The following is a 25,335-nucleotide window of genomic DNA, read 5'->3' as shown; positions in this document are numbered from 1 at the left end:
CCGGAAACATCTCCCCATCCACCTGTATACTATGTACGGTTACCTCAGGAAGAGACCGGAAACATCTCCCCATCCACCTGTACACTATGTACAGTTACCTCAGGAAGAGACCGGAAACATCTCCCCACCTGTATACTATGTACGGTTACCTCAGGAAGAGACTGGAAACATCTCCCCCTCCACCTGTATACTATGTACGGTTACCTCAGGAAGAGACCGGAAACATCTCCCCCTCCACCTGTATACTATGTACGGTTACCTCAGGAAGAGACCGGAAACATCTCCCCTCCACCTGTATACTATGTACGGTTACCTCAGAGAAGAGACAGGAAACATCTCCCCATCCACCTGTACACTATGTACGGTTACCTCAGGAAGAGACCGGAAACATCTCCCCATCCCCTGTACACTATGTACTGTTACCTCAGGAAGAGACCGGAAACATCTCCCCATCCACCTGTACACTATGTACGGTTACCTCAGGAAGAGACCGGAAACATCTCCCCCATCCCCCTGTACACTATGTACGGTTACCTCAGGAAGAGACCGGAAACATCTCCCCATCCACCTGTATACTATGTACGGTTACCTCAGGAAGAGACCGGAAACATCTTCCCATTTCCTTGTACACTTTGTACAGTTACCTCAGGAAGAGACCAGAAACATCTCCCCATCCCCCTGTATACTATGTACGGTTACCTCAGGAAGAGACCGGAAACATCTCCCCATCCACCTGTACACTATGTACGGTTACCTCAGGAAGAGACCGGAAACATCTCCCCCTCCACCTGTACACTATGTACGGTTACCTCAGGAAGAGACCGGAAACATCTCCCCATCCACCTGTACACTATGTACAGTTACCTCAGGAAGAGACCGGAAACATCTCCCCACCTGTATACTATGTACGGTTACCTCAGGAAGAGACTGGAAACATCTCCCCCTCCACCTGTATACTATGTACGGTTACCTCAGGAAGAGACCGGAAACATCTCCCCCTCCACCTGTATACTATGTACGGTTACCTCAGGAAGAGACCGGAAACATCTTCCCATTTCCTTGTACACTTTGTACAGTTACCTCAGGAAGAGACCAGAAACATCTCCCCATCCCCCTGTATACTATGTACGGTTACCTCAGGAAGAGACCGGAAACATCTCCCCATCCACCTGTACACTATGTACGGTTACCTCAGGAAGAGACCGGAAACATCTCCCCCTCCACCTGTACACTATGTACGGTTACCTCAGGAAGAGACCGGAAACATCTCCCCATCCACCTGTACACTATGTACGGTTACCTCAGGATTTCCTTGTACACTATGTACGGTTACCTCAGGAAGAGACCGGAAACATCTCCCCATCCCCCTGTATACTATGTACGGTTACCTCAGGAAGAGACCGGAAACATCTCCCCATCCACCTGTACACTATGTACGGTTACCTCAGGAAGAGACCGGAAACATCTTCCCATTTCCTTGTACGCTTTGTACAGTTACCTTGGGAAGCACAGAAACCACAGCATCGGCAGCTTCGTTTATCATCCATCACCCTTTTGGCTTCAGGGTTTGTCTGAACGTTGCGTCAGCCGCTCTATGGCAGCTTTTCTTCTTTGAACAGTTTTTTCTTTCTTTCTCTCTACAAGTGTTTTTGGTAAGCCCAGGGACCAAACAAATCTCTAATTTGCCAAGTAACCCATAATGGTGGGCTTCATATAGACATCTGCACAGTTACCTCCAACCATCTTACATGTCTCAGTGATTGTCCTCACCTCCAGCTTATGGCAGGAGCGGTTTCTGCAGTGGAACGTCACTCCGCATAGCGGTCACCATATATCCTTGCGTCTTGTGTCATCCATCTTTGAAAAGTCTGGGATAATCTACAATGAAAACTTTTAAACTTTCATTAATATTTGGGCTTTCAATTACATTTTCATTTTTCACAATTTAAAATATCAAACACAATAAGTAACAAACATCCTTATTCAAAAATAAAAAATTTGTACGGTGTTTAAAAAATTTTTTAAAACATCAAAATTGGCTACTCCATCAAAATGGGCTACTCTTATTTCCCTTCACCTCTATCCCCTCCCCCATTTGAATCTACATCAAGAGGCAACAGAGATGCTGGATTCAATGCACTTAGCAAAAATATATATATTGGGGGCATAAGGAGTGCAGACTGGAGCCATGGATATGAGTTTGGCTTTACTAGGGATAAGACAATATATAAAGTCATGAGCTAGTTTGCTATAATCATCACAACTGTTAACCTTAAAAATAAAAACATTAAAAAATAATAAAACATGTTGAAATTGTCTAGTCCCATATAACCTTCTTTTGCTATAAATCAAATAAAACACACCTTAAAGATGAAATATAAAACATACTGTATATAGAATAATTCTTTTTATCAGAATTCTTTTTGTCAGAACCTTCAGCTTAATTTGTACCATTATTAGCTGAAATAAATCCATTCCTCCAGTAAGCGGCTCTTATCAGTAAGCAGAACGCTCTGGGCCTCACCTCTAACCTTGAGCAGTGAGCAGTAAAATCATAGATACAAGAGTGATTACAAGGTGTGTGGGAGCGGAGGAAGGCGTGGCACCAGTGTGTGGGAACTGCGGGAGCGGAGGGAGGCATGGCACCGGAGTGTGGGAACCGAGGAAGGCATGGCACCGGGGTGTGGGAGACCTCCAAGGTGATATTTTCCTAAATATTACCTGTACCACAAGCCACACCTGAGACAGTGGCAGATTAGGCAGGTAAATAAGTGGCTCAGGAGCTGTGCTGGGGGAGAAGATGGCTAAGAGGTTGGGGGAAGGCAGCTACAATATAGAAGATGGAGATCTGGGGGTGAAACGGCAAAAAGGGGATAGAACAGTCACTAGTTATTAGAGGAAAGGAAATACGGCAAACATATATAATGTATGTATACAAATACTAGAAGCCTCACTAATAAAGCTGAGGAATTACAACTAATAATGGTGGAAGAGGAATGCGATATAGTGGGGGTAAGTGAGATGCAGCTGGGTGATCCCTATGACTGGGCGGTTAATCTCCAGGGTTATAGGCTGCTCAGAAATAACTGTATAAATAATAAATGGGGAAGGGTGCCGGCTATGTATACAGTGCCTTGTGGAAGTATTGGGCCCCCTTGAACTTTTCAACCTTTTGCCACATTTCAGGCTTAAAACATAAAAATATAAAATTTTTATTTTTTTTTAATCAACAAGTGGGACACAATCATTAAGTGGAACGAAAATTTATTGGATCTTTAAACTTTAAATTTAAAAGTGGGGCGTGCATCATTATTTGGCTCCTTTACTCCTTTTTGCAGCAAACTCCCTCCAGAAAGTCAGTCAGGATCTGTGACTGATCCAATGTCGTCTTACATGACTGATGATAAATAGAATCCACTTGTGTGTAATAAAGTCTCCGTACACAGGCACCTGCTCTGTCATAGTCTCCGTACACAGGCACCTGCTCTGTCATAGTCTCCGTACACAGGCACCTGCTCTAGGCACCTGCTCTGTCATAGTCTCCGTACACAGGCACCTGCTCTAGGCACCTGCTCTGTCATAGTCTCCGTACACAGGCACCTGCTCTATCTTATGGTCCTTTTAGATGGAACGATTATCGTTCGAATTTACACGATAACTATTGCATTTAAGCGATAATCGTTCTGTGTAAACACAGCGAGCGATCAAGCGACAAGCGAGAAATCGTTCATTTTGATCCTTCAACTTCAATCCAGATACTGTTGTGGAGAAATATAAAGCTTGGTTTGGACACAAAAGATTTCTCTCCTCACCTTCACGACGGCACCACAGTAGTTAATTCTTGCCCTAGGGACAGGAAAAGCACAAACACGAGAGGTTAAAAGCCCCTTCCCTTCCTGCTAGCACCAGTGCTTTTCCTGTCCCTGTAGGGCATGCACGAGAGGTGGGGGATCCATAGTAAAAATGAGAAGATCCCCCTGTTTGAAGATTTATTTCCCCTACCAGCAGGGATCGATCAGGGTTTAACCTCTTTCCTTCCCATGGAGGCGGCTGGCTGATCTTCGAATCTGGGGAAAGGGATGGCCCGCTGGTTCTCCTCGCGCCATCCCTGACGTGGCAGGGGCGCGCAGAGAGTTTCCGTTGCTGCAACCTCCGGACCTCTCCTTTTGTATACGCGCGTCCTGGGACTGGTCGTGCTGTGGCCTAGTGGTCGGCGTTTGCGGCCTACTTCCGCCCGCAATGTACTGGCGTTCGGCGGAGGTCAGGCCTGAGGCCTAGTCTTTCAGCGATGCCTTCAGTGGGGGGAGCACGCTGACGCTATGTGCCGGAAGAGACAGAACTTCTGGTCTTCCGAGGACGCCGGGCGGCAAGTTTGGAAAATCTGCAGAGTTGTGTGTCATCAGTCTTCTGAAGTCTGATCCACTGCATCACCTATGAGAATCCTGCTGCAGACTAGCCTCCGCTGCCGGTGGTAAGTATGCCAACTAAAGTCTGCTACACTTGGGGGAGAGTGCTAGGGGTCAGCTTGTATAGTTCTGACTGTCCCAGTTTTCTATCTCCCTCTCTTCTTCCCTATACCTTTCAGGGCGATATATATTACTCTGTGTGGGCACCAGCATGCTGTCTTCACCTTGGTGCTTAGGACTGTGATATATATTTATATATGTATGTATGGATAAGGTTTTGCTCCTAGCTTTATTTTTGTGAGAAGGAGCTACTCCTGTGAGGAGATTTACCTGTTACTATGCGGCCTCTCTCCTTCATTAACAAGAACATAAAATATCCTGTTTTTATGTCATCATTATAGAGGCCAGTTCTTCCTTCCTATCTGTTCGGTCAGATAATGAAGGTTGATATGGCAGCTGCTACACCTATTGCTATATCTTCTTATGGCTTTAGCAGCTTTCAGTGTACCGGGGGTACCTAAATCTAGGAGTCACAGGCCTTGTCCTTCTGCTTCTAGGTTTGAGTCTTGTACATTATCTGATTCAACTATTTGGATCCAGTAATTTATCTCTAGGCTTCTCTGCTCTATCAGATTTGATACACAGTCTAGGGAATATATTTTTCCATTTGATCTTACCTTCTCTCTGTCAGACTTCCACTGGGATGGAGGATACACAAGAGGTGTGATCTATTGGAGATGAGTTGTTTGCTGGTCTTAGCATGTGGAAGCTGGTTCCTATTCAGCAGACCTTTCAGGCCTCATCACTGATGATTAACAAGACCTGGGAAGAATGAGATTTAGACACCCAGGTGGTTAGAGTTACTAGTAATCACCTTGCCATTTGTAGGCTCTTCAACTGAGGCCAGGAGGATTTGTACAAGTCTTAGACTGTTACTTTTCTCTTGTGAGAAATGTTGCTGCTACATGTGTTCTTGTGCAGTACATATGGGAATCAATCAGAGACGACCATCAAAATAAATAAATATATATTTTCCCTCGGGATCACATTATTGATGTATTTTCTTTTATAGCGATTCCTTAGCCTTCTTGGCTGATTCCTCAGCAGTGATGGTCCGTATGGTGCCAAGAATTGGGTTCTACCTTTTCTGCCATAAGTCACAAAAAAAAAAAATAATTGACAAAGGATCTGACAGTCCCATTCTATGCAAGGTCTTCAGTTTGCCCTTGACAGTATCTGGGAAATTCTTCTGTTCTAATAGACCTTCAGTAGTTAAGAAGTATGGGTTCAATGTAGCACCAAAAAATTCAGATGCATTATAGGAGGGAGGTCTATGGACCTCTCCCAAGGCCTCCCAGGACTACACCAGGTCACTATCCTGGAGGTGGGAGGAGACTCTGGAGTTCAGGAGGCCTGGATGTGTGTCACCCAAGTCAGCTGGATCCTGGACCTTATTCTTCGGGACTTTAATATAGTCATCTTCTCCCCCCAAATGTTTCCTAATCCACCTACCTTCTCAGCTCCTTTAATCAGGAGTCTTCTACAGTATCTAGAAGCTGATAAAGCCCTGTGTGTGACCTCTGTCCCAGTGCCAGGGTTAGAGAAGGGGCTCCTTTCAGCTATTCCTTATTTAGTAACTGAACGGAACATACAGGCTTAGTATAAACCTGGAACCCATCAAAATTTATCTGATACAGAGGATTCAAGATGGAATCCATGTAGTCTACTACTCAACTTAATCTATAGGATGCTATGAGGGCTTTAATCGACTTAGAGAGATGCTTCTACTATGTTTCACCTTCTTTAGTAGCAGTTTGCATGGGCAGTTGTGTCCAGCATTATCAATGCAGTGCTCTCTCCTTCGGGATTCATCAGCCCTTTTGCATCTTCTCTAGTTTATGGGGAAGTTGATTCCCGACCTTCATCGGTTTGGGATAAATATTTCCGCCTGTCTGGTTGAGTTTTCTTCCTTTGACAGATTCCACATAGAAGCTGTTCAGAAAATGACAGCCAGTGATGATCTTTATTCCTGGGGGTGGCCGATAAACAATCAGCAATCATATCTCAACCCAGACACCCAAAATATATTTGGGGATCCTCCGGATTCCTAGGTAATAATGTCCTCTCTCCCCTCAGATTGGGTATCTCTGGTGGAGAAGACTAGATTGTTCCCAATGTAGGAGGCCTGGTTACACTTGAGGACCATGTCCATTTGGAATCCATGACTACTTATTCTCCAGTGACACCTTAGAATCAGACTCATTCTAGATTCTTACTGTAATAAACCAATAGACTTGTCATTCTGAATCAGGCACAGGTATCCTTTTCTCCACAGGTCTGGTGGTCTCTATATGTTGGCCTACATGGCTTACTTGAAGATGGGGGTTTCTTTGTATCCCTCTTCCTAAGATAAGATTAGTCACAGACGTTGGCCAGTTGCTGCTATCTCCAAGGACAGCAGCAAGGTCTTCAGGCCTTAAAGTGCTGCAGGCAGTCGGGTGCCTTACAGCAGGCGAAGAATATCTGCAATCTAACGATTCACATCTTATTGGACAACAATACCACTGTGGCACATCTGAGACACCAGAATAGTGCAGAGCAGGATCCACTTCAATCCATTCAGATTGGATCTTCACCTAGCGGAGCGACATATTTATCCCTAACAGCCACATTATCTTATGATTCACATGGTTTATCATAGCAGTCTATCCATTTTCATGAGTGAAGGGTGTCTCAAGGAAGAAGGTCCAGATTTTATCCCTCAATTGGGTCTGCCTCTGATTTGTTTGCAGATTATCAGAACAGGGAGGTATAGAAGTTCTTTCCAAGCGATGTGGCGGTGGATGTACTTGAACAGCCTTGATTTTCAGTCTTGAATACAATCCTTTTATCTTTTGGCTCTTTCCTGGGACACTACAGGAAATCCTAACAGTGGAAATGGCTGTCATTATCCGGTACCATTTCGGCCAGAAGGTGTAGTCAGGCCTTGTATTGAGATGGGTCCTGGAGCCTCTGGGCTCTTCCACTTTTGGATTTGAGCCTTCGCCTTCTATTTCTTCAGGGACCAGTTCCGTCCGGATCTGTCAAGACTCAAGATGTCGACCTGAATCCTGAGTCTATGTTAAGGAGCAGAGGCCTCTCTGAGGCTGTGATTCCTACAGTCTAGGAAAATGAGGCCGTTCTCTTCTAGGATATAACAGAAGGTCTCAAGTCGGCCACTCTTAAGTTGCATGCTGCAACCTTATCCGCTATTTATTATGATATATCATCTATTTATCATTATATCATATATCATCTGCTATTACTCATTATATCATATATCTGCTATTTATCATTATATGATATATCATCTGCTATTACTCATTATATCATATATCTGCTATTTATCATATATCATCTGCTATTTATCATTATATCATACACTCACCGGCCACTTTATTAGGTACACCTGTCCAACTGCATGTTACCACTTAATTTCTAATCAGCCAATCACATGGCGGCAACTCAGTGCATTTAGGCATGTAGACATGGTCAAGACAATCTCCTGCAGTTCAAACCGAGCATCAGTATGGGGAAGAAAGGTGATTTGAGGGCCTTTGAACGTGGCATGGTTGTTGGTGCCAGAAGGGCTGGTCTGAGTATTTCAGAAACTGCTGCTCTACTGGGAATTTCACGCACAACCATCTCTAGGGTTAACAGAGAGTGGTCCGAAAAAGAAAAAACATCCAGTGAGCGGCCGTTCTGTGGGCGGAAATGCCTTGTTGATGCCAGAGGTCAGAGGAGAATGGGCAGACTGGTTCCAGCTGATAGAAAGGCAACAGTGACTCAAATAGCCAACCGTTACAACCAAGGTAGGCAGAAGAGCATCTCTGAACGTACAGTACGGCCAACTTTGAGGCAGATGGGCTACAGCAGCAGAAGACCACACCGGGGGCCACTCCGCTCAGCTAAGAACAGGAAACTGAGGCTACAATTTGCACAAGCTCATCGAAATTGGACAGTAGAAGATTGGAAAAACGTTGCCTGGTCTGAGTCTCGATTTCTGCTGCGACATTCGGATGGTAGGGTCAGAATTTGGCGTCAACATGAAAGCATGGATCCATCCTGCCTTGTATCAACGGTTCAGGCTGTTGGTGGTGGTGTCATGGTGTGGGGAATATTTTCTTGGCACTCTTTGGGCCCCTTGGTACCAATTGAGCATGGTTGCAACGCCACAGCCTACCTGAGTATTGTTGCTGACCATGTCCATCCCTTTATGACCACAATGGACCCAACATCTGATGGCTACTTTCAGCAGGATAATGCGCCATGTCATAAAGCTAGAATCATCTCAGACTGGTTTCTTGAACATGACCATGAGGTCACTGTACTCCAATGGCCTCCACAGTCACCAGATCCAATAGAGCCTCTTTGGGATGTGGTGGAACGGGAGATTGGCATCATGGATGTGCAGCCGACAAATCTGTGGCAACTGTGTGATGCCATGTCAATATGGACCAAAATCTCTGAGGAAGCTTCCAGCACCTTGTTGTATCTATGCCACCAAGAATTGGGGCAGTTCTGAAGATCCAACCCGTTACTAGCATGGTGTACCTAATAAAGTGGCCGGTGAGTGAGGCAGCCAAGAGGCCCATGATCCTTTTGGATGAAGTGCAGAGATCTCCAGCTGACGTGGGAGAGTCCTTCCATTGGACAACACTCACAGTTCACTGCACAAATCTGCCCGTAATAGAAGAGTGGCAAGAAGGAAGCCATATCATATGAATAAAAAGTCAGTTTGCTACAAACCGCCTGGGAAACACCAAACGTGGATGAAACCAGATGAAACCAAAATCCAACTTTTTGGCCACAATGCAAAATGATATGTTTGGCATAAAAGCAACTCGGCTAAACACCCCATCCTCACTGTCAGACATGGTGGAGGCAGCATCATGATTTGGGATTTCCTTCAGCAGGGGCAGGGAAGATAGTTAATATTGATGAGAAGATCTGGAAGAAAACCTGCTGGAGTCCTGCAGAAGACCGGAGACTGGCATGGAGATTTATCTTCCAACAAGACAATGATCCAAAAGCAAAGTAAAATCTACATTAGAATGGTTCCTAAATAAACATATATTCAGGCGTTAGAACGGCCAAGTCAACGTCCAGACCAGAATCCAACCGAGAATCTGTGAAAAGAGCAGAAAACTGCTGCTCACAACCGCTCTCCATCTGAACTCTAGCTGTATACAAAGAAGAATGGGTGAGCATGTCGGCCTTCCATGTGCAAAACTGATAGAGACCCCAAGCGACTTCCCGCTGTAATTGCAGCAAAAGGGGGCGCTACAAAGTACTAATGCAAGGGGGACAAATAATTTTGTACACAATTTTTCATGTTTTTATTGTTAAAGTTTAAAAGATCCAATAAATTTCGTTCCACTTCACAATTGTGTCCCACTTGTTGATTCTACACAAAAACATTAAAATTTATAGGGGAAATAAGGGCTTTGCGCCTATTTTTAGGTCAGTAATTGGATTTTTCGCCCAGTTTTGGTCCAAGTTCTATTTATGAACCATTTTTATTTATTTTTTTATTTTTTTTAAATCTGCCTGTTTTGAGTATTCATCCAAAAGTTTGCATAATACGAGATTAGTGCCCAATTTATCACTTGCGACTTTTTAAAAAGTTGCACAAAGAGGTGCAGGCCTACGTCTGGTCAGTACCAGGTGAATATGCTTGCACAATTTTTGGGACTTTTTTGCAACTTTTTACTCAGATACATTTACTATGGCAGTGCTACATGTTCATAAATCAGTCCCAAGATATTGGAACAAAATTCACACCAATCCCCATTGGAATCATTGCACACATTAGACTCCTAAGTAAATGTCTCACTATATCCTTGTTTGAAGCCTGAAATGTGGCAAAAGGTAGAAAAGTTCATAGCGGCCAAATACTTTGACAGGGCACTGTATAATCCTGCCTTAGAGGCGGAGGGGTGCTGCCTGCATGTTACATCCTGGGCTATACCCCAATATATACAGGAAAGCAGAGTGACCTCATTATTATGGGGGGGGGGCTATACCCCAATATATACAGGAAAGCAGAGTGACCTCATTATTATGGGGGGGGGCTATACCCCAATATATACAGGAAAGCAGAGTGACCTCATTATTATGGGGGGGGCTATAACTACCCCAATATATACAGGAAAGCAGAGTGACCTCATTATTATGGGGGGGGGGGCTATACCTCAATATATACAGGAAAGCAGAGTGACCTCATTATTATGGGGGGGGGCTATAACTACCCCAATATATACAGGAAAGCAGAGTGACCTCATTATTATGGGGGGGCTATAACTACCCCAATATATACAGGAAAGCAGAGTGACCTCATTATTATGGGGGGGGCTATAACTACCCAATATATACAGGAAAGCAAAGTGACCTCATTATCATGGGGGGGGGGGCTATAACTACCCCAATATATACAGGAAAGCAGAGTGACCTCATCATTATGGGGGGGGGGGCTATACCCCAATATATACAGGAAAGCAGAGTGACCTCATTATTATGGGGGGGGGGGGGGTATAACTACCCCAATATATACAGGAAAGCAGAGTGACCTCATTATTATGGGGGGGCTATAACTACCCCAATATATACAGGAAAGCAGAGTGACCTCATTATTATGGGGGGGGCTATACCCCAATATATACAGGAAAGCAGAGTGACCTCATTATTATGGGGGGGGGCTATAACTACCCAATATATACAGGAAAGCAAAGTGACCTCATTATTATGGGGGGGGGGGCTATAACTACCCCAATATATACAGGAAAGCAGAGTGACCTCATTATTATGGGGGGGGCTATACCCCAATATATACAGGAAAGCAGAGTGACGTCATTATTATGGGGGGGGGGCTATAACTACCCCAATATATACAGGAAAGCAGAGTGACCTCATTATTATGGGGGGGGGGGCTATACCCCAATATATACAGGAAAGCAGAGTGACGTCATTATTATGGGGGGGCTATAACTACCCAATATATACAGGAAAGCAGAGTGACCTCATTATTATGGGGGGGCTATAACTACCCAATATATACAGGAAAGCAGAGTGACCTCATTATTATGGGGGGGCTATAACTACCCAATATATACAGGAAAGCAGAGTGACCTCATTATTATGGGGGGGCTATAACTACCCCAATATATACAGGAAAGCAGAGTGACGTCATTATTATGGGGGGGGGGGGCTATAACTACCCCAATATATACAGGAAAGCAGAGTGACCTCATTATTATGGGGGGGGGCTATAACTACCCCAATATATACAGGAAAGCAGAGTGACCTCATTATTATGGGGGGGGGGGGGCTATAACTACCCAATATATACAGGAAAGCAGAGTGACCTCATTATTATGGGGGGGGGGGGACTATAACAACCCAATATATACAGGAAAGCAGAGTGACCTCATTATTATGGGGGGGGGGGCTATAACTACCCCAATATATACAGGAAAGCAGAGTGACCTCATTATTATGGGGGGGGGGGCTATAACTACCCCAATATATACAGGAAAGCAGAGTGACCTCATTATTATGGGGGTGGGGGCTATACCCCAATATATACAGGAAAGCAGAGTGACCTCATTATTATGGGGGGGGGGGACTATAACTACCCCAATATATACAGGAAAGCAGAGTGACCTCATTATGGGGGGGGGGCTATACCCCAATATATACAGGAAAGCAGAGTGACCTCATTATTATGGGGGGGGGCTATACCCTAATATATACAGGAAAGCAGAGTGACCTCATTATTATGGGGGGGGGCTATACCCCAATATATACAGGAAAGCAGAGTGACCTCATTATTATGGGGGGGGGCTATACCCCAATATATACAGGAAAGCAGAGTGACCTCATTATTATGGGGGGGGCTATAACTACCCAATATATACAGGAAAGCAGAGTGACCTCATTATTATGGGGGGGGGGGCTATAACTACCCAATATATACAGGAAAGCAGAGTGACCTCATTATTATGGGGGGGGGGGCTATACCCCAATATATACAGGAAAGCAGAGTGACCTCATTATTATGGGGGGGGGGCTATAACTACCCCAATATATACAGGAAAGCAGAGTGACCTCATTATTATGGGGGGGGCTATAACTACCCAATATATACAGGAAAGCAGAGTGACCATTATTATGGGGGGGGGGCTATACCCCAATATATACAGGAAAGCAGAGTGACCTCATTATTATGGGGGGGGCTATAACTACCCCAATATATACAGGAAAGCAGAGTGACCTCATTATTATGGGGGGGGGGCTATAACTACCCAATATATACAGGAAAGCAGAGTGACCTCATTATTATGGGGGGGGGCTATACCCCAATATATACAGGAAAGCAGAGTGACCATTATTATGGGGGGGGCTATACCCCAATATATACAGGAAAGCAGAGTGACCTCATTATTATGGGGGGGGGGCTATACCCCAATATATACAGGAAAGCAGAGTGACCTCATTATTATGGGGGGGGGGGCTATACCCCAATATATACAGGAAAGCAGAGTGACCTCATTATTATGGGGGGGGGCTATACCCCAATATATACAGGAAAGCAGAGTGACCATTATTATGGGGGGGGGCTATACCCCAATATATACAGGAAAGCAGAGTGACCATTATTATGGGGGGGGGCTATACCCCAATATATACAGGAAAGCAGAGTGACCTCATTATTATGGGGGGGGGGCTATAACTACCCAATATATACAGGAAAGCAGAGTGACCTCATTATTATGGGGGGGGGGCTATAACTACCCAATATATACAGGAAAGCAGAGTGACCTCATTATTATGGGGGGGGGCTATAACTACCCCAATATATACAGGAAAGCAGAGTGACATTATTATGGGGGGGGGGGGCTATAACTACCCAATATATACAGGAAAGCAGAGTGACCTCATTATTATGGGGGGGGGCTATAACTACCCAATATATACAGGAAAGCAGAGTGACGTCATTATTATGGGGGGGGGGGGCTATAACTACCCCAATATATACAGGAAAGCAGAGTGACGTCATTATTTTGGGGGGCTATAACTACCCCAATATATACAGGAAAACAGAGGTTTTGGAGCAGCTTTGGGCAGGAAATGGGCAGGGTGGAGGACTGTGATAAACAGCTGAGGAAAGCATTGCATTCTGGAACCTGTAGTACTGTGTACAACTGATAAACCAGGAAGTGCAGAAACACAATACAGAATGAAGACCCCCAAAACTAATGGATTTTGGGTAGTTCCAGAACTGGGTCAGACAGGTAGGCAATGCTATATGCTTCTGCAGCTGGTTTATTATTTTTTAACCTTTAGGTAGAGTTCCCCTTTAAATGCCACAATACATAGCGATTACGGTGTCAGTGACAGGATAAGCACATGTCACTGACAGATCGGAACTGGGACACTGCCCTGAGATATGAGAGGACCCCGGAGACATAGACACTGCCCTGAGATATGAGAGGACCCCGGGGACATAGACACTGCCCTGAGATATGAGAGGACCCCGGGGACATAGACTGGGGGGACACTGCCCTGAGATATAAAAGAGGACCCCGGGGACATAAGACTGGGGGGACACTGCCCTGAGATATGAGAGAGGACCCCGGGGACATAGACTGGGGGGACACTGCCCTGAGATATAAAAGAGGACCCCGGGGACATAGACTGGGGGGACACTGCCCTGAGATATAAGAGAGGACCCCGGGGACATAGACTGGGGGGACACTGCCCTGAGATATAAGAGAGGACCCCGGGGACATAGACTGGGGGGACACTGCCCTGAGATATAAGAGAGGACCCCGGGGACATAGACTGGGACACTGCCCTGAGATATAAGAGAGGATCTGATCACAATGTACAAATATATGAATGGACAGTACAGACATCTTTGTAGTGACTTCATTACACCTAGGCCTGTATCCATGACAAGGGGGCATCTAGAGGAAAGAAGGTTTCACCATTAGCACAGATTCTGCGGATTCTTTACTGTAAGAGCAGTGACACTGGAACTCTATATGGAACGCTATATTCTTTACTGTAAGTGCTTTGAGACTATCAATCTCTATATTTACTGTAAGAGCAGTGACACTATGGAGCTCTGCTACATGATGCTGTCATGGCGGATCTATTATAAGTACAGGGGAGGCCTGGATGCTTCTCTATAAATATGAGGTTATCGCCACTAGATGACATGTGATAGGACGCTGATCCAGGGATTATTCTGATCACCATAGTAATGGAGCCTCCTGGGGGGGGGGGGGGGGGGGGTTGCCTTCCTCTGGATCAGCACAGTCGGGTTCTGTAGGTGGAACTCTATAGACTTTTGTCTTTTTCCGGCTTTATTGACCCTGTTCCTCGGCTTCTGTGTCTGATTGTATTCTCTCCTCTCGTTTTCAGGCCCGCTTCTTCCAGAGTCGTCCTTCATCCTTGTGCTGTAGAAACTGTCAACTACAATGTCCAGTTATTTGGTTCCAACCTCCCAGTGAAGGTGATGGAGGCTCTGACCAGCGCTCACGGTAAGTCGCTGAATGGTTAGTCTGGCCAGCGCTCACGGTAAGTCGCTGAATGGTTAGTCTGACCAGCGCTCACGGTAAGTCGCTGAATGGTTAGTCTGACCAGCGCTCACGGTAAGTCGCTGAATGGTTAGTCTGACCAGCGCTCACGGTAAGTCGCTGAATGGTTAGTCTGACCAGCGCTCACGGTAATCGCTGAATGGTTAGTCTGACCAGCGCTCACGGTAAGTCGCTGAATGGTTAGTCTGACCAGCGCTCACGGTAAGTCGCTGAATGGTTAGTCTGGCCAGCGCTCACGGTAATCGCTGAATGGTTAGTCTGACCAGCGCTCACGGTAAGTCGCTGAATGGTTAGTCTGACCAGCGCTCACGGTAAGTCGCTGAATGGTTAGTCTGACCAGCGCTCACGGTAAGTCGCTGAATGGTTAGTCTGACCAGCGCTCACGGTAAGTCGCTGAATGGTTAGTCTGGCCAGCGCTCACGGTAAGTCGCTGAATGGTTAGTCTGACCAGCGCTCACGGTAAGTCGCTGAATGGTTAGTCTGACCAGCGCTCACGGTAATCGCTGAATGGTTAGTCTGACCAGCGCTCACGCTAAGTCGTTGAATGTTTAGTCTGACCAGCGCTCACGGTAAGTCGTTGAATGTTTAGTCTTTACTTCCCAGTTTGGTTATTTATAGTATAATTGTGAAGAGAAATGCGCAGCTTCTTGTCCCCGCAGGAGGCGGAGCACGGCTGAGAAAAACTTCAGCGCCACCACAGCCTCTTACATTGTTACATTGTCATTGTAGAGAATCAGAACCCCGTTGTTTTTATGCCATATGTCCCCCATCTTATGTCATACAGACACATAGTCCCTGTATTGCTGCATCCTCTGATGCCTGATACTATAACGCCATGCACTCGTCTATACTGACAGCTCATAACATCACACACAACAAGTATAACTGCTAGTGAGCTGCTATTGTCTCCCACGACTATTCATAATCTTACACGGACAAATGTAATAAAGATTATAGAACTCCACAAAGTCTCCCTCCGGAAGAGAGCAGCTTGAAGGGGGGGGGGGGGGGGGGGGGCTCTCACTATGGCTGCAGGCAATGGAGGGCGGGCAACGTTTCTTCTGCCAATCACTTAAGGGATGTTTCTATTTCTTTTTTTCTTTTGTAATTTTTTGTTGTTTCTTGTACACCGTTATGGGGGCGGCCATCTTACCTGAGTTTCTTTGAACAGCAGGTAGTGACGTACTTTATGGCAAGTGAAAACGAAGGGAGGTCAAGCCTCATGGACATAGAGGACAATAGACAGTCTGTCCCCTTGAGATGAATGTGAGACATTACTGAGCGTGTTCTGTGACCTATGAAGAGGTCATCCTACAGGGAGCTGCTATTGTCTCCTCTATCTACTGGTGTCACATGACGCTGCAATGCTGTACAGATCACTTTACTGCAGCCTCCTCTTAAAGGGGAAGTCCGGCCAAAATTTATTTTTTATGTTATTACTTATGGAAAGTTATACAATTTTCTAATGTACATTAATTATGGGAAATGCTCCTATACTGCTATTTCCCTTAATTTAGTGTATCAGGAAGTGTTAGAATTTTCTCAGAACCAGTGACGTCACGACGAATGGTGTAATTCCTATGGAGTGTCCAGCAGGGGGCGCTCTCTATATAGAAGTCAGTGAGTACCATTGACTTTTATATATAGTGCGCCCCTGCTGGACATTCCATTGGAATTACAATGGATGTGTGTATGTAATGTAATGTACTGTACTTTGCGATTGAATACATCTATGGGATACTTTGGGGAGCAAGTGTCCTTGCTCCCCAAAGTATCCCATAAATGTATTCAATGAATACATTTGCAGGGCACCGAGCAGGGAGGGAGAGAAGTGCCATCTACCTTCCCCCTCCCTGCTCGGTGCTGGGAACATATACAAAGTACTACTTATCTGCAGATAATGGGGGAGTAGTACCTGTGCTATCTTATCGCCGCCCGCGCCGCCGCTCACACAAGTGCCGCCCGCTCCGCCGCCGCCGCTCACATAAGTGCCGCCTGCTCCGCCGCCGCTCACAGAAGTGCCCCCTCCTCCTCCGCTCCCCCTCCGATAGTGTGAGGAGCGGCAAGGGCAGGCGGCGGGGAGTCAGCGGGGCCATAGTGTTTTGAGGAGGAGGAGGGGGCACTACTGTGAGCGGCGGCGGAACGGGCGGCACTTGTGTGAGCGGCGGCGCGGGCGGCGATAAGATAGCACAGGTACTACTCCCCCATTATCTGCGGAGTAGTACTTTGTATATGTTCCCAGCACCGAGCAGGGAGGGGGGAGGTAGATGGCACTTCTCTCCCTCCCTGCTCGGTGCCCTGCAAATGTATTTATTGAATACATTTATGGGATACTTTGGGGAGCAAGGACACTTGCTCCCCAAAGTATTCCATAAATGTATTCAATCGCAAAGTACAGTACATTACATTACATACACACATCCATTGTAATTCCAATGCAGTGTCCAGCAGGGGCGCACTATATATAGAAGTCAATGGTACTCCCTGACTTCTATATGTAGAGCGCCCCCTGCTGGGCACTCCATAGGAATTACATGATTCGTCGTGACGTCACGGTTTCTGAGAGAATTCTAACACTTCCTGATACACTAAATGAAGGGAAATAGAAGTATATGAGCATTTCCCATAATTAATGTATATTAGAAAATTGTATAACTTTCCATAAGTAATAACATATATAAAAAATAAATTTTGGCCGGACTTCTCCTTTAATACCACAGACACAACAGGAAGTCTCAGCTTAGTTTTACCTAGTGGTGACAATGAGAACTGCAAGATATCAGGATTATTAAATAATATAGAGAGAAAAATGGAATTTTAGAAAAAAAAATGGCCAAAAAGCAATGTTTATTAAGTTTATAGTGCTCTATAAAGAATGGGTCATTCTCTGCTGAGACATAAGTAAGTAGGCCCCACGTCACTGCGCAGCTGTGTATATGTATAACCCGTTACATCCGTCGCTGCTCCTGCGTTATCGGGCCGCCGGCTGTAGATTGCGCTGCCTGTTCCCGTTACAGACGGTCACTTTGCCTCAGACATTAACCCACAATAACAGGACATACTGTGTTACATCCACGTACATCCGCAGCAACTAGAGATGCCCCAGACCCGCCCTCCAGCATAGGACTGAGCCTACACGGCAGGTCTATAGGTTGTGGTGTCAGCACCTTGTAGTAGAGACCAGCGAATTCACCGTAATAACAAAGCTCAGCGGTCGGCTTATCAGCTGCCGCCTTGTAACTCTGCCGAGAAAAGCTGCATCCAGTCCGGAGAGTTTCTCCCAGTTTCCTAGGACAGTATCCAGCTTTTCCTGGCACCCAGAGCGTCGCTGAGATACAAGGCGGCAGCTGATAAGCCGACCGATGAGCTTTGTTATTACGGTGAATTCGCTGGTCTCTACTTTTCAGCCCTTTCTGACCTATTTCTGTTACTATTTTCCTCCACCAGTTGACGACCCTTTAACGGTGAAGATTCACGAGCTGGGATGGGCCTGGTTAGTGTGCGGGGATCACATCATCATCTGGAAGATTAGTCAGTCCTCCTCTGCAAAGGTAAATCCATCTCCTCTCCGGCGACCTCCTGCCTCTTGTATTATAGGACAATAGAATCCAGGATCCGGTTCTGCAGTCCAGGGGAGAGGAGTTAAAGGAGAACTCCAGCTGCGACCCTATTTTTAAAACACCCGGAGAGGGGGGGAATGACACGAGGGAGAGACAGTGACAGAGTACCCGAAGGGGAGACAGTAGCAGGGTACACAAAGTTGGGTACTTGTGATGTATGTATGTATGTATGTATGTATTATGTATGTAACTAGACCAGAGCAGTGACATAGAGAGTTGGAGTTCTGCAACAGATTAGAGGATGACACTTCATGAGGGGGAGCAGTGGCAGGGTACACGAGGGGGGAGCGGTGGTAGGGTACACGAAGGGGAGACTGTGGCAGGGTACACAAAGGGGAGACGGTGGCGGCAGGGTACACGAGGGGGGGCGGTGGCAGGGTACACGAGGGGGGGCGGTGGTGGCAGGGTACACGAGGGGGAGACTGTGGCAGGGTACACGAGGGGGGGGCGGTGGCAGGGTACACGAGGGGGGAGCGGTGGCAGGGTACACGGGGGGGGGGGGGAGCGGTGGCAGGGTACACGAGGGGGGAGCGGTGGCAGGGTACACGGGGGGGGGGAGCGGTGGCAGGGTACACGAGGGGGGGGCGGTGGCAGGGTACACGAGGGGGGAGCGGTGGTAGGGTACACGAGGGGGAGACTGTGGCAGGGTACACGAGGGGGGAGCGGTGGCAGGGTACATGAGGGGGGGGCGGTGGCGGCAGGGTACACGAGGGGGGGCGGTGGCAGGGTACACGGGGGGGACGGTGGCGGCAGGGTACACGAGGGGGGGCGGTGGCAGGGTACACGGGGGGGACGGTGGCAGGGTACACGAGGTGGGGGGCGGTGGCAGGGTACACGGGGGGGACGGTGGCAGGGTACACAAGGTGGGGGGCGGTGGCAGGGTACACATGGGCCAATGTCGGTACTTGTGATGCATGTTGGCAAACTAGACCAGAGTAGAGCAGTAACATAGACCGAGCAGTGCTTCATACTACGTGTCACATAGCACAGATTTTAGCTTTGTGGCCCCTGCAGTGCCAAGTGTTTTGTCCTGTTTCTTCGCTTGGGGAAAAAAAAAAAAAAAAAAAAAGTCTACTAATTAACTAATTAGCCGCTGGGTGTTAAAAGGTCATTACTTACCCCAACTGAGACACCAGGCGCATGTAAAAGACACCACCAGGAAGGACGTCATCAGATAGACGGATAGATGGTACCAGCGGTTTGGGGGGGAGGGTTGTCGGATGCAGCATCGCTTCTCATTGACACCCCCTCAGCCAATTGGTGCACTGTCCCCACTGCTGGGCCGCCAGTGACCCGGGAGACGGAGAATAAGCGATCCTGTTAATGTGAACGTACCCTAACAGTGTGTGTCTCATACTAAAGGCCTGAAGAGACTTAACATAGGACATGACATTTACATTTCGGTAGAGGACGGGATCATCAGGCGGTTATATGCATTGTATACCTGTATATGCTTCCTCTGCACGGACAGGTCAGGTCCTGGCCCATCGTGTCATTATGCTGACGGTTATATCACACTTTGCTCTTGTTTTTTATAATTTTACACTAACACCTTTTTTTCCCCGCAGTCTTTGTCATGCAAAGAGCTCCAGCTTCCGCCAAGTGACTTTGCTTGGTCTGCAGATCTGGTAGACATAGCGACTGCTGGTGATGCCGCAACTACACAGGTATGTTACACGGAAACGTCTGCCTTCTGCCTATGGAATATACACTGACTTAGTATGTGCTACGTGAGGGAGGAATAAAGAGCAGAAACCAGTGAGAGCGGGGCAGTCGGGAAGTGTTAGTGTGGAGCCTTGGGAGCAAAGCTTGTGTCCCTGGAAAACAAGGACCGGGACTCTCTGGTGCAAGAAGTAATACCGTGTACCTGAAAATGGTACAAAAAAGTTATGGTGCTCTGTATGCAGAAAGGGAGAATGTGACCTGGAACCTGCATATTGAAAGGTAATGGACCATCAGGGAGAATGTGACCTGGAACCTGCATATTGAAAGGTAATGGACCATCAGGGAGAATGTGACCTGGAACCTGCATATTGAAAGGTAATGGGCCATCAGATGCAACGATTTATATTACATTAGCCGATCGCTGCGGGGGGTCATTTTGATACGCAGCCCGGTTCCCGAACTCAGCGCTGTTCTTTTGCCATGTACCGAACGTTCTATGCCACCGCCCCCCAGTGTGACCATATCTTTTCTGTAATGTGTGATTGATTCTAGTGGAGCTGTGTCACATTGCGTAGGGAATATGGTCACGCCGGGGGGTTTCAGGCCGCCCTCAGTACATAGAATCGGCCGGTGCATGGCAAAAGAACAGCACCGAGTGCGGGAACCAGGCTGCGTTTCATATAGACCATGCCGCCGGGATTCCTGCGCTGATCGGCTAATGTAATAAAAAGTGATGCACCTGATGGTCCACTGGCTTTACCTGCTCATATGGTTGTGTTGCACTACTCTCGCGTTTGGTCCAGTCATGGCTTTATTTTGGGAGAAACTTGTTTTTGGGCAGTGTGGAAGGGCCAGGCATGTGGGGGGGCCCCATAATGCACTGCTCTGCAGCACCACCCCGTCCTTCTGTGCTGGACAGTCAGGACTCACAGCGCTGCTAACAATCCTGCATATTCACTGAGAACTGACTGTCAATCACAAAGGGAGGCGGGAGTGTAAAACAAGCGAGGAGCTTCACACCTGGACAATAAAGGGCCCTGAACCTGCCACGGACGGACTAAACACCCAATGCTATAACCAGATCAGCAGTATGCTCTGCACTTTCCAGGAGACTGTTTACCCTTAAGTGGTGGTGAGCGCTATAACCATGTATACCCTGTGATGGAGTGTGCAAGCAATCCAGTGTGTTACGCTGTATGGACTCTTATGTATTCAGTACAAGCCTGCACCATTGGGCTCCGTGATATCGGGCTGGGTTGCAGTATAACGAGATAGTGGCTGTGAGAGGCGACGGGTGACCGGTGGCAGCGTGACCATAAGTGTACAGAGCGGGCAGGATACTAGAAATAAACCAATACTGTATAAGCTCACCAACCCCGCCACCTTGTATTCTTGTTTGTTCCATAGTCTGTTGCGGTTATGGCTTCTACAGCTGAGGGATCAGTCCGTTATTGGCCAAGTCTGACACATGAAGAGTTTTACACAGACGCTAATGTGGATGTTGGAGATTCTCTTTGTTCATTTTTAACTTCTGTTAAGGTAAGAGACCCCATCCCAACCTTTTCTAAAAGACCACACTTGATATATTCTGTATACACAGGAACCTGCTTCTATACATATAACCCTATCTGTTACATACGAGTTATATCCCTATTATATATCCTTATAAAATCCCATTCCACAGGCCGAATATCATTAAAGGGAACCTGTCACCAGGGACGCTGGCACAGAGCTTGCCCGATCCCCCCCGGTGCAGCCCCCGGATACTTACCCTTTCCGGCGAGTCCCGCTCCTGGAGCCGGTCCCGGGACGAAGATATCAAGGCCGTGCGTGCGCTGTATGCAAATTACCTGAGATGAGTCCGATGCCAATAGAGAATGAATGGAGTCGTCATTCTCTACAGGCATCGGACCTATCTCTGCAGCGCGCGCACACGGCTTCAGGCGCTGATATCTTCGTACCGGGACCGGCTCCAGGAGCGGGACTCGCTGGAAAGGTTAAGTATCCGGGGACTGCATTGGGGGTCGTGCGGGCTCTGTGTCCGCGTACCTGGTGACAGGTTCCCTTTAAAGGAGAAGTCCGGCAAAAAATTTTAAGTATTGTCCCCCAAAAGTTATTCAAATCGCCAATATACACTTATTACGGGAAAGTGCTTTTTTCCCTGCACTTACTACTGCATCAAGGCTTCACTTCCTGGATAACATTGTGATGTCACTCCCTGGGTAACACGGTGACACCACTTCCTGGATAACACGGTGATGTCACTCCCTGGATAACATGGTGATGTCACTCCCTGGATAACATGGTGATGTCACTCCCTGGATAACATGGTGATGTCACTTCCTGGATAACATGGTGACGTCACTTCCTGGATAACACGGTGATGTCACTCCCTGGATAACACGGTGATGTCACTCCCTGGATAACATGGTGACGTCCCTTCCTGGATAACATGGTGACGTCCCTTCCTGGATAACATGGTGACGTCCCTTCCTGGATAACATGGTGATGTCACTTCCTGGATAACATGGTGATGTCACTCCCTGGATAACATGGTGATGTCACTCCCTGGATAACATGGTGATGTCACTCCCTGGATAACATGGTGATGTCACTCCCTGGATAACATGGTGATGTCACTCCCTGGATAACATGGTGATGTCACTTCCTGGATAACATGGTGATGTCACTTCCTGGATAACATGTTGAGGTCACTCCCTGGATAACATGTTGAGGTCACTCCCTGGATAACATGTTGAGGTCACTCCCTGGATAACATGTTGAGGTCACTCCCTGGATAACATGGTGATGTCACTCCCTGGATAACATGGTGATGTCACTTCCTGGATAACATGGTGATGTCACTCCCTGGATAACATGGTGATGTCACTCCCTGGATAACATGGTGATGTCACTCCCTGGATAACATGGTGATGTCACTCCCTGGATAACATGGTGATGTCACTCCCTGGATAACATGGTGATGTCACTCCCTGGATAACATGGTGATGTCACTCCCTGGATAACATGGTGATGTCACTCCCTGGATAACATGGTGATGTCACTTATTCAGGAATCCAAAAATAGAAAAATACTATAGCACTCCTCTTCTTAGACTTGCCAGTCTTAATGAGTAAATAAAAAACAAGTTAGTAAGAGATGCAATAGTTACCAACCCTAGTAAGAGATGCAATAGTTACCAACCCTAGTGTCCAAATAGGGCAAACACAGTCCAAAGTACAGCAAAGGTAACAGCATCTCACAAGGCGGATATAGATATAAAATGTTGTTTATTCCAGCATGGCACTAATACAACGTTTCATTAGCAATGGTCTTTTTCAAGTATCTTAATATGCTTTGGAATAAAGATTTTTGGACATTTTAACTCCTTCACTTTTTTGGGGGCTGTGATTTCCTTCTACTTTTATGGACTGCATACCTGGGTGAACGGCCCATTTCTTATCACCTGCTCCTTACCAAGAGGGTTGCCGCCAATATTGGGACATAATTCACACGGTCAGCTGACCTTGTTCTATAATTTTTTTTTGAGGATGCTCCGGTCGTCTCTATAGGGACAGGAACACCGTTTAAAAGGCGCCTCACTAGGCACACCCCCAGTGCTTCCTGTACCTACAGAGAGGACTGCAACTTTGTTCCTGCTAGAAGGAACATTACCAGTGCAGGCTGTGGTGGCTGGGCCCTTTAAGCCGCCTGGTGAGTGGGTCGATCGCGGTCTGCGTGGCCTCTATCCCCCCTTGTTTTTGGGCTCTGCGCCGCTCTGGGAAGAGGCAGGAGTCTCCAGGTAGACACGCGCGTTCCGGTGGGAGCAGCCATCTTTGTGATATTACTGGAAGTGACGACCGTAGTTTGCTGAGACACTTTCGGGTCGCGGCAGCATCCGGCGCGGTGGCAATCTGCTCTGTTTCTCCCCCTGCAGCTATGGAGCAAGTCCGGAGCCCGGACGCCGTAGGCCGACAGTGAGTAGGGTACTTACCCAGAAAGCTAAGGTGTTTCTTTTTTGTGTGGACTTAGCCTGGGGGTGATTGGGTCTCCTCCTCTGATTTTCTTATAGGGAGAGCTGGAGGCCCCGAGGAGAGGAGAGTCAGCTAAAAAGAGATGCATTATGTGCAACATTGCCCTAGAGTTGTCTTATAACAAACAACTATATACCTCCTGTATCTCTAATGTGAGATGAGAAACAGTCCCTCATGGAGGATATTAGATCTATTGTAAAGGAGGAGATGGGGGTGGTTAAGCCCTCGGGTTCTGGCTCTAGACCTAGAAAGGATCCTGTTCCTAGGAAGAGGATTAGACAGATCTCTACCTCCTCGTCCAGCTCTGATAATGCTGTGCATGTGACATCTGATGTAGAGCTGGAGGAGGGAGAGAGGATGGATAATGATGAGGAGGAGGAGGTTGTGAATGTTTCCCATACTCCTGCTACTGTTAAGAAATATTTTTTTGACTCCTCTGACATTGAAACCCTAATAAAAGCAGTCAGGGAGACCATGAACTTAAAAGAGACTGCTCAGGAGAGTTCAGTGGTGGATGAGATGTTTGGGGGCCTGAAGGCTAAAAAACATACAGTATTCCCCATTAACACAAACCTAAAGGATTTGGTGTTAGAGGAGTGGGAACAGACTGAGAAAAGGTTTTCTTTCTCCAGGGAGATAAAGAATCGCCTTATGTTTGATAAAACCGAAACAAATGTCTGGGATGAGATCCCTAAGATAGACGTCCAAGTAGCTAAAGTAGCCAAAAGGACCTCTATCCCCTTTGAGGACTCCAGCCAGTTGAGAGACCCAATGAATAGGAAGGGTGACTCCTTACTTAAAAAAATTTGGGAAGCCACCTCTTATACAACCAAGACAAATATTGCAGCCACATCTATAGCTAGGACCATGTCAGTCTGGTTAAACCAGCTTGAAGTCCTATTAGCTGATTAGACCTCGAGAGAAAAAATTTTGGGCACTCTGCCTTTATTAAAGATGGCCACCAGGT

At 46.9% G+C, this 25,335-nt stretch overlaps 1 protein-coding gene across 1 annotated transcript in view; it reads left to right on the top strand.

Moving 5' to 3' along the window:
- Positions 1 to 25,335, top strand: part of NUP133 (nucleoporin 133) — a 112,576-nt gene that overhangs the window by 5,910 nt on the left and 81,331 nt on the right. The window contains exons 2-5 of the mRNA XM_069954709.1: positions 14,874 to 14,992; positions 18,497 to 18,600; positions 20,238 to 20,336; positions 21,742 to 21,873. Coding sequence (XP_069810810.1) covers positions 14,874 to 14,992; positions 18,497 to 18,600; positions 20,238 to 20,336; positions 21,742 to 21,873 — 454 coding nt within the window. The remainder of the gene's footprint in view (positions 1 to 14,873; positions 14,993 to 18,496; positions 18,601 to 20,237; positions 20,337 to 21,741; positions 21,874 to 25,335) is intronic.

The sequence above is a fragment of the Dendropsophus ebraccatus genome, chromosome 15 (genome assembly GCF_027789765.1).
Source record: "Dendropsophus ebraccatus isolate aDenEbr1 chromosome 15, aDenEbr1.pat, whole genome shotgun sequence".
NCBI lineage: Eukaryota > Metazoa > Chordata > Amphibia > Anura > Hylidae > Dendropsophus > Dendropsophus ebraccatus.
Note: the sequence above shows the minus strand (reverse complement) of the source record. Positions and strands in the feature narration are given on the sequence as shown.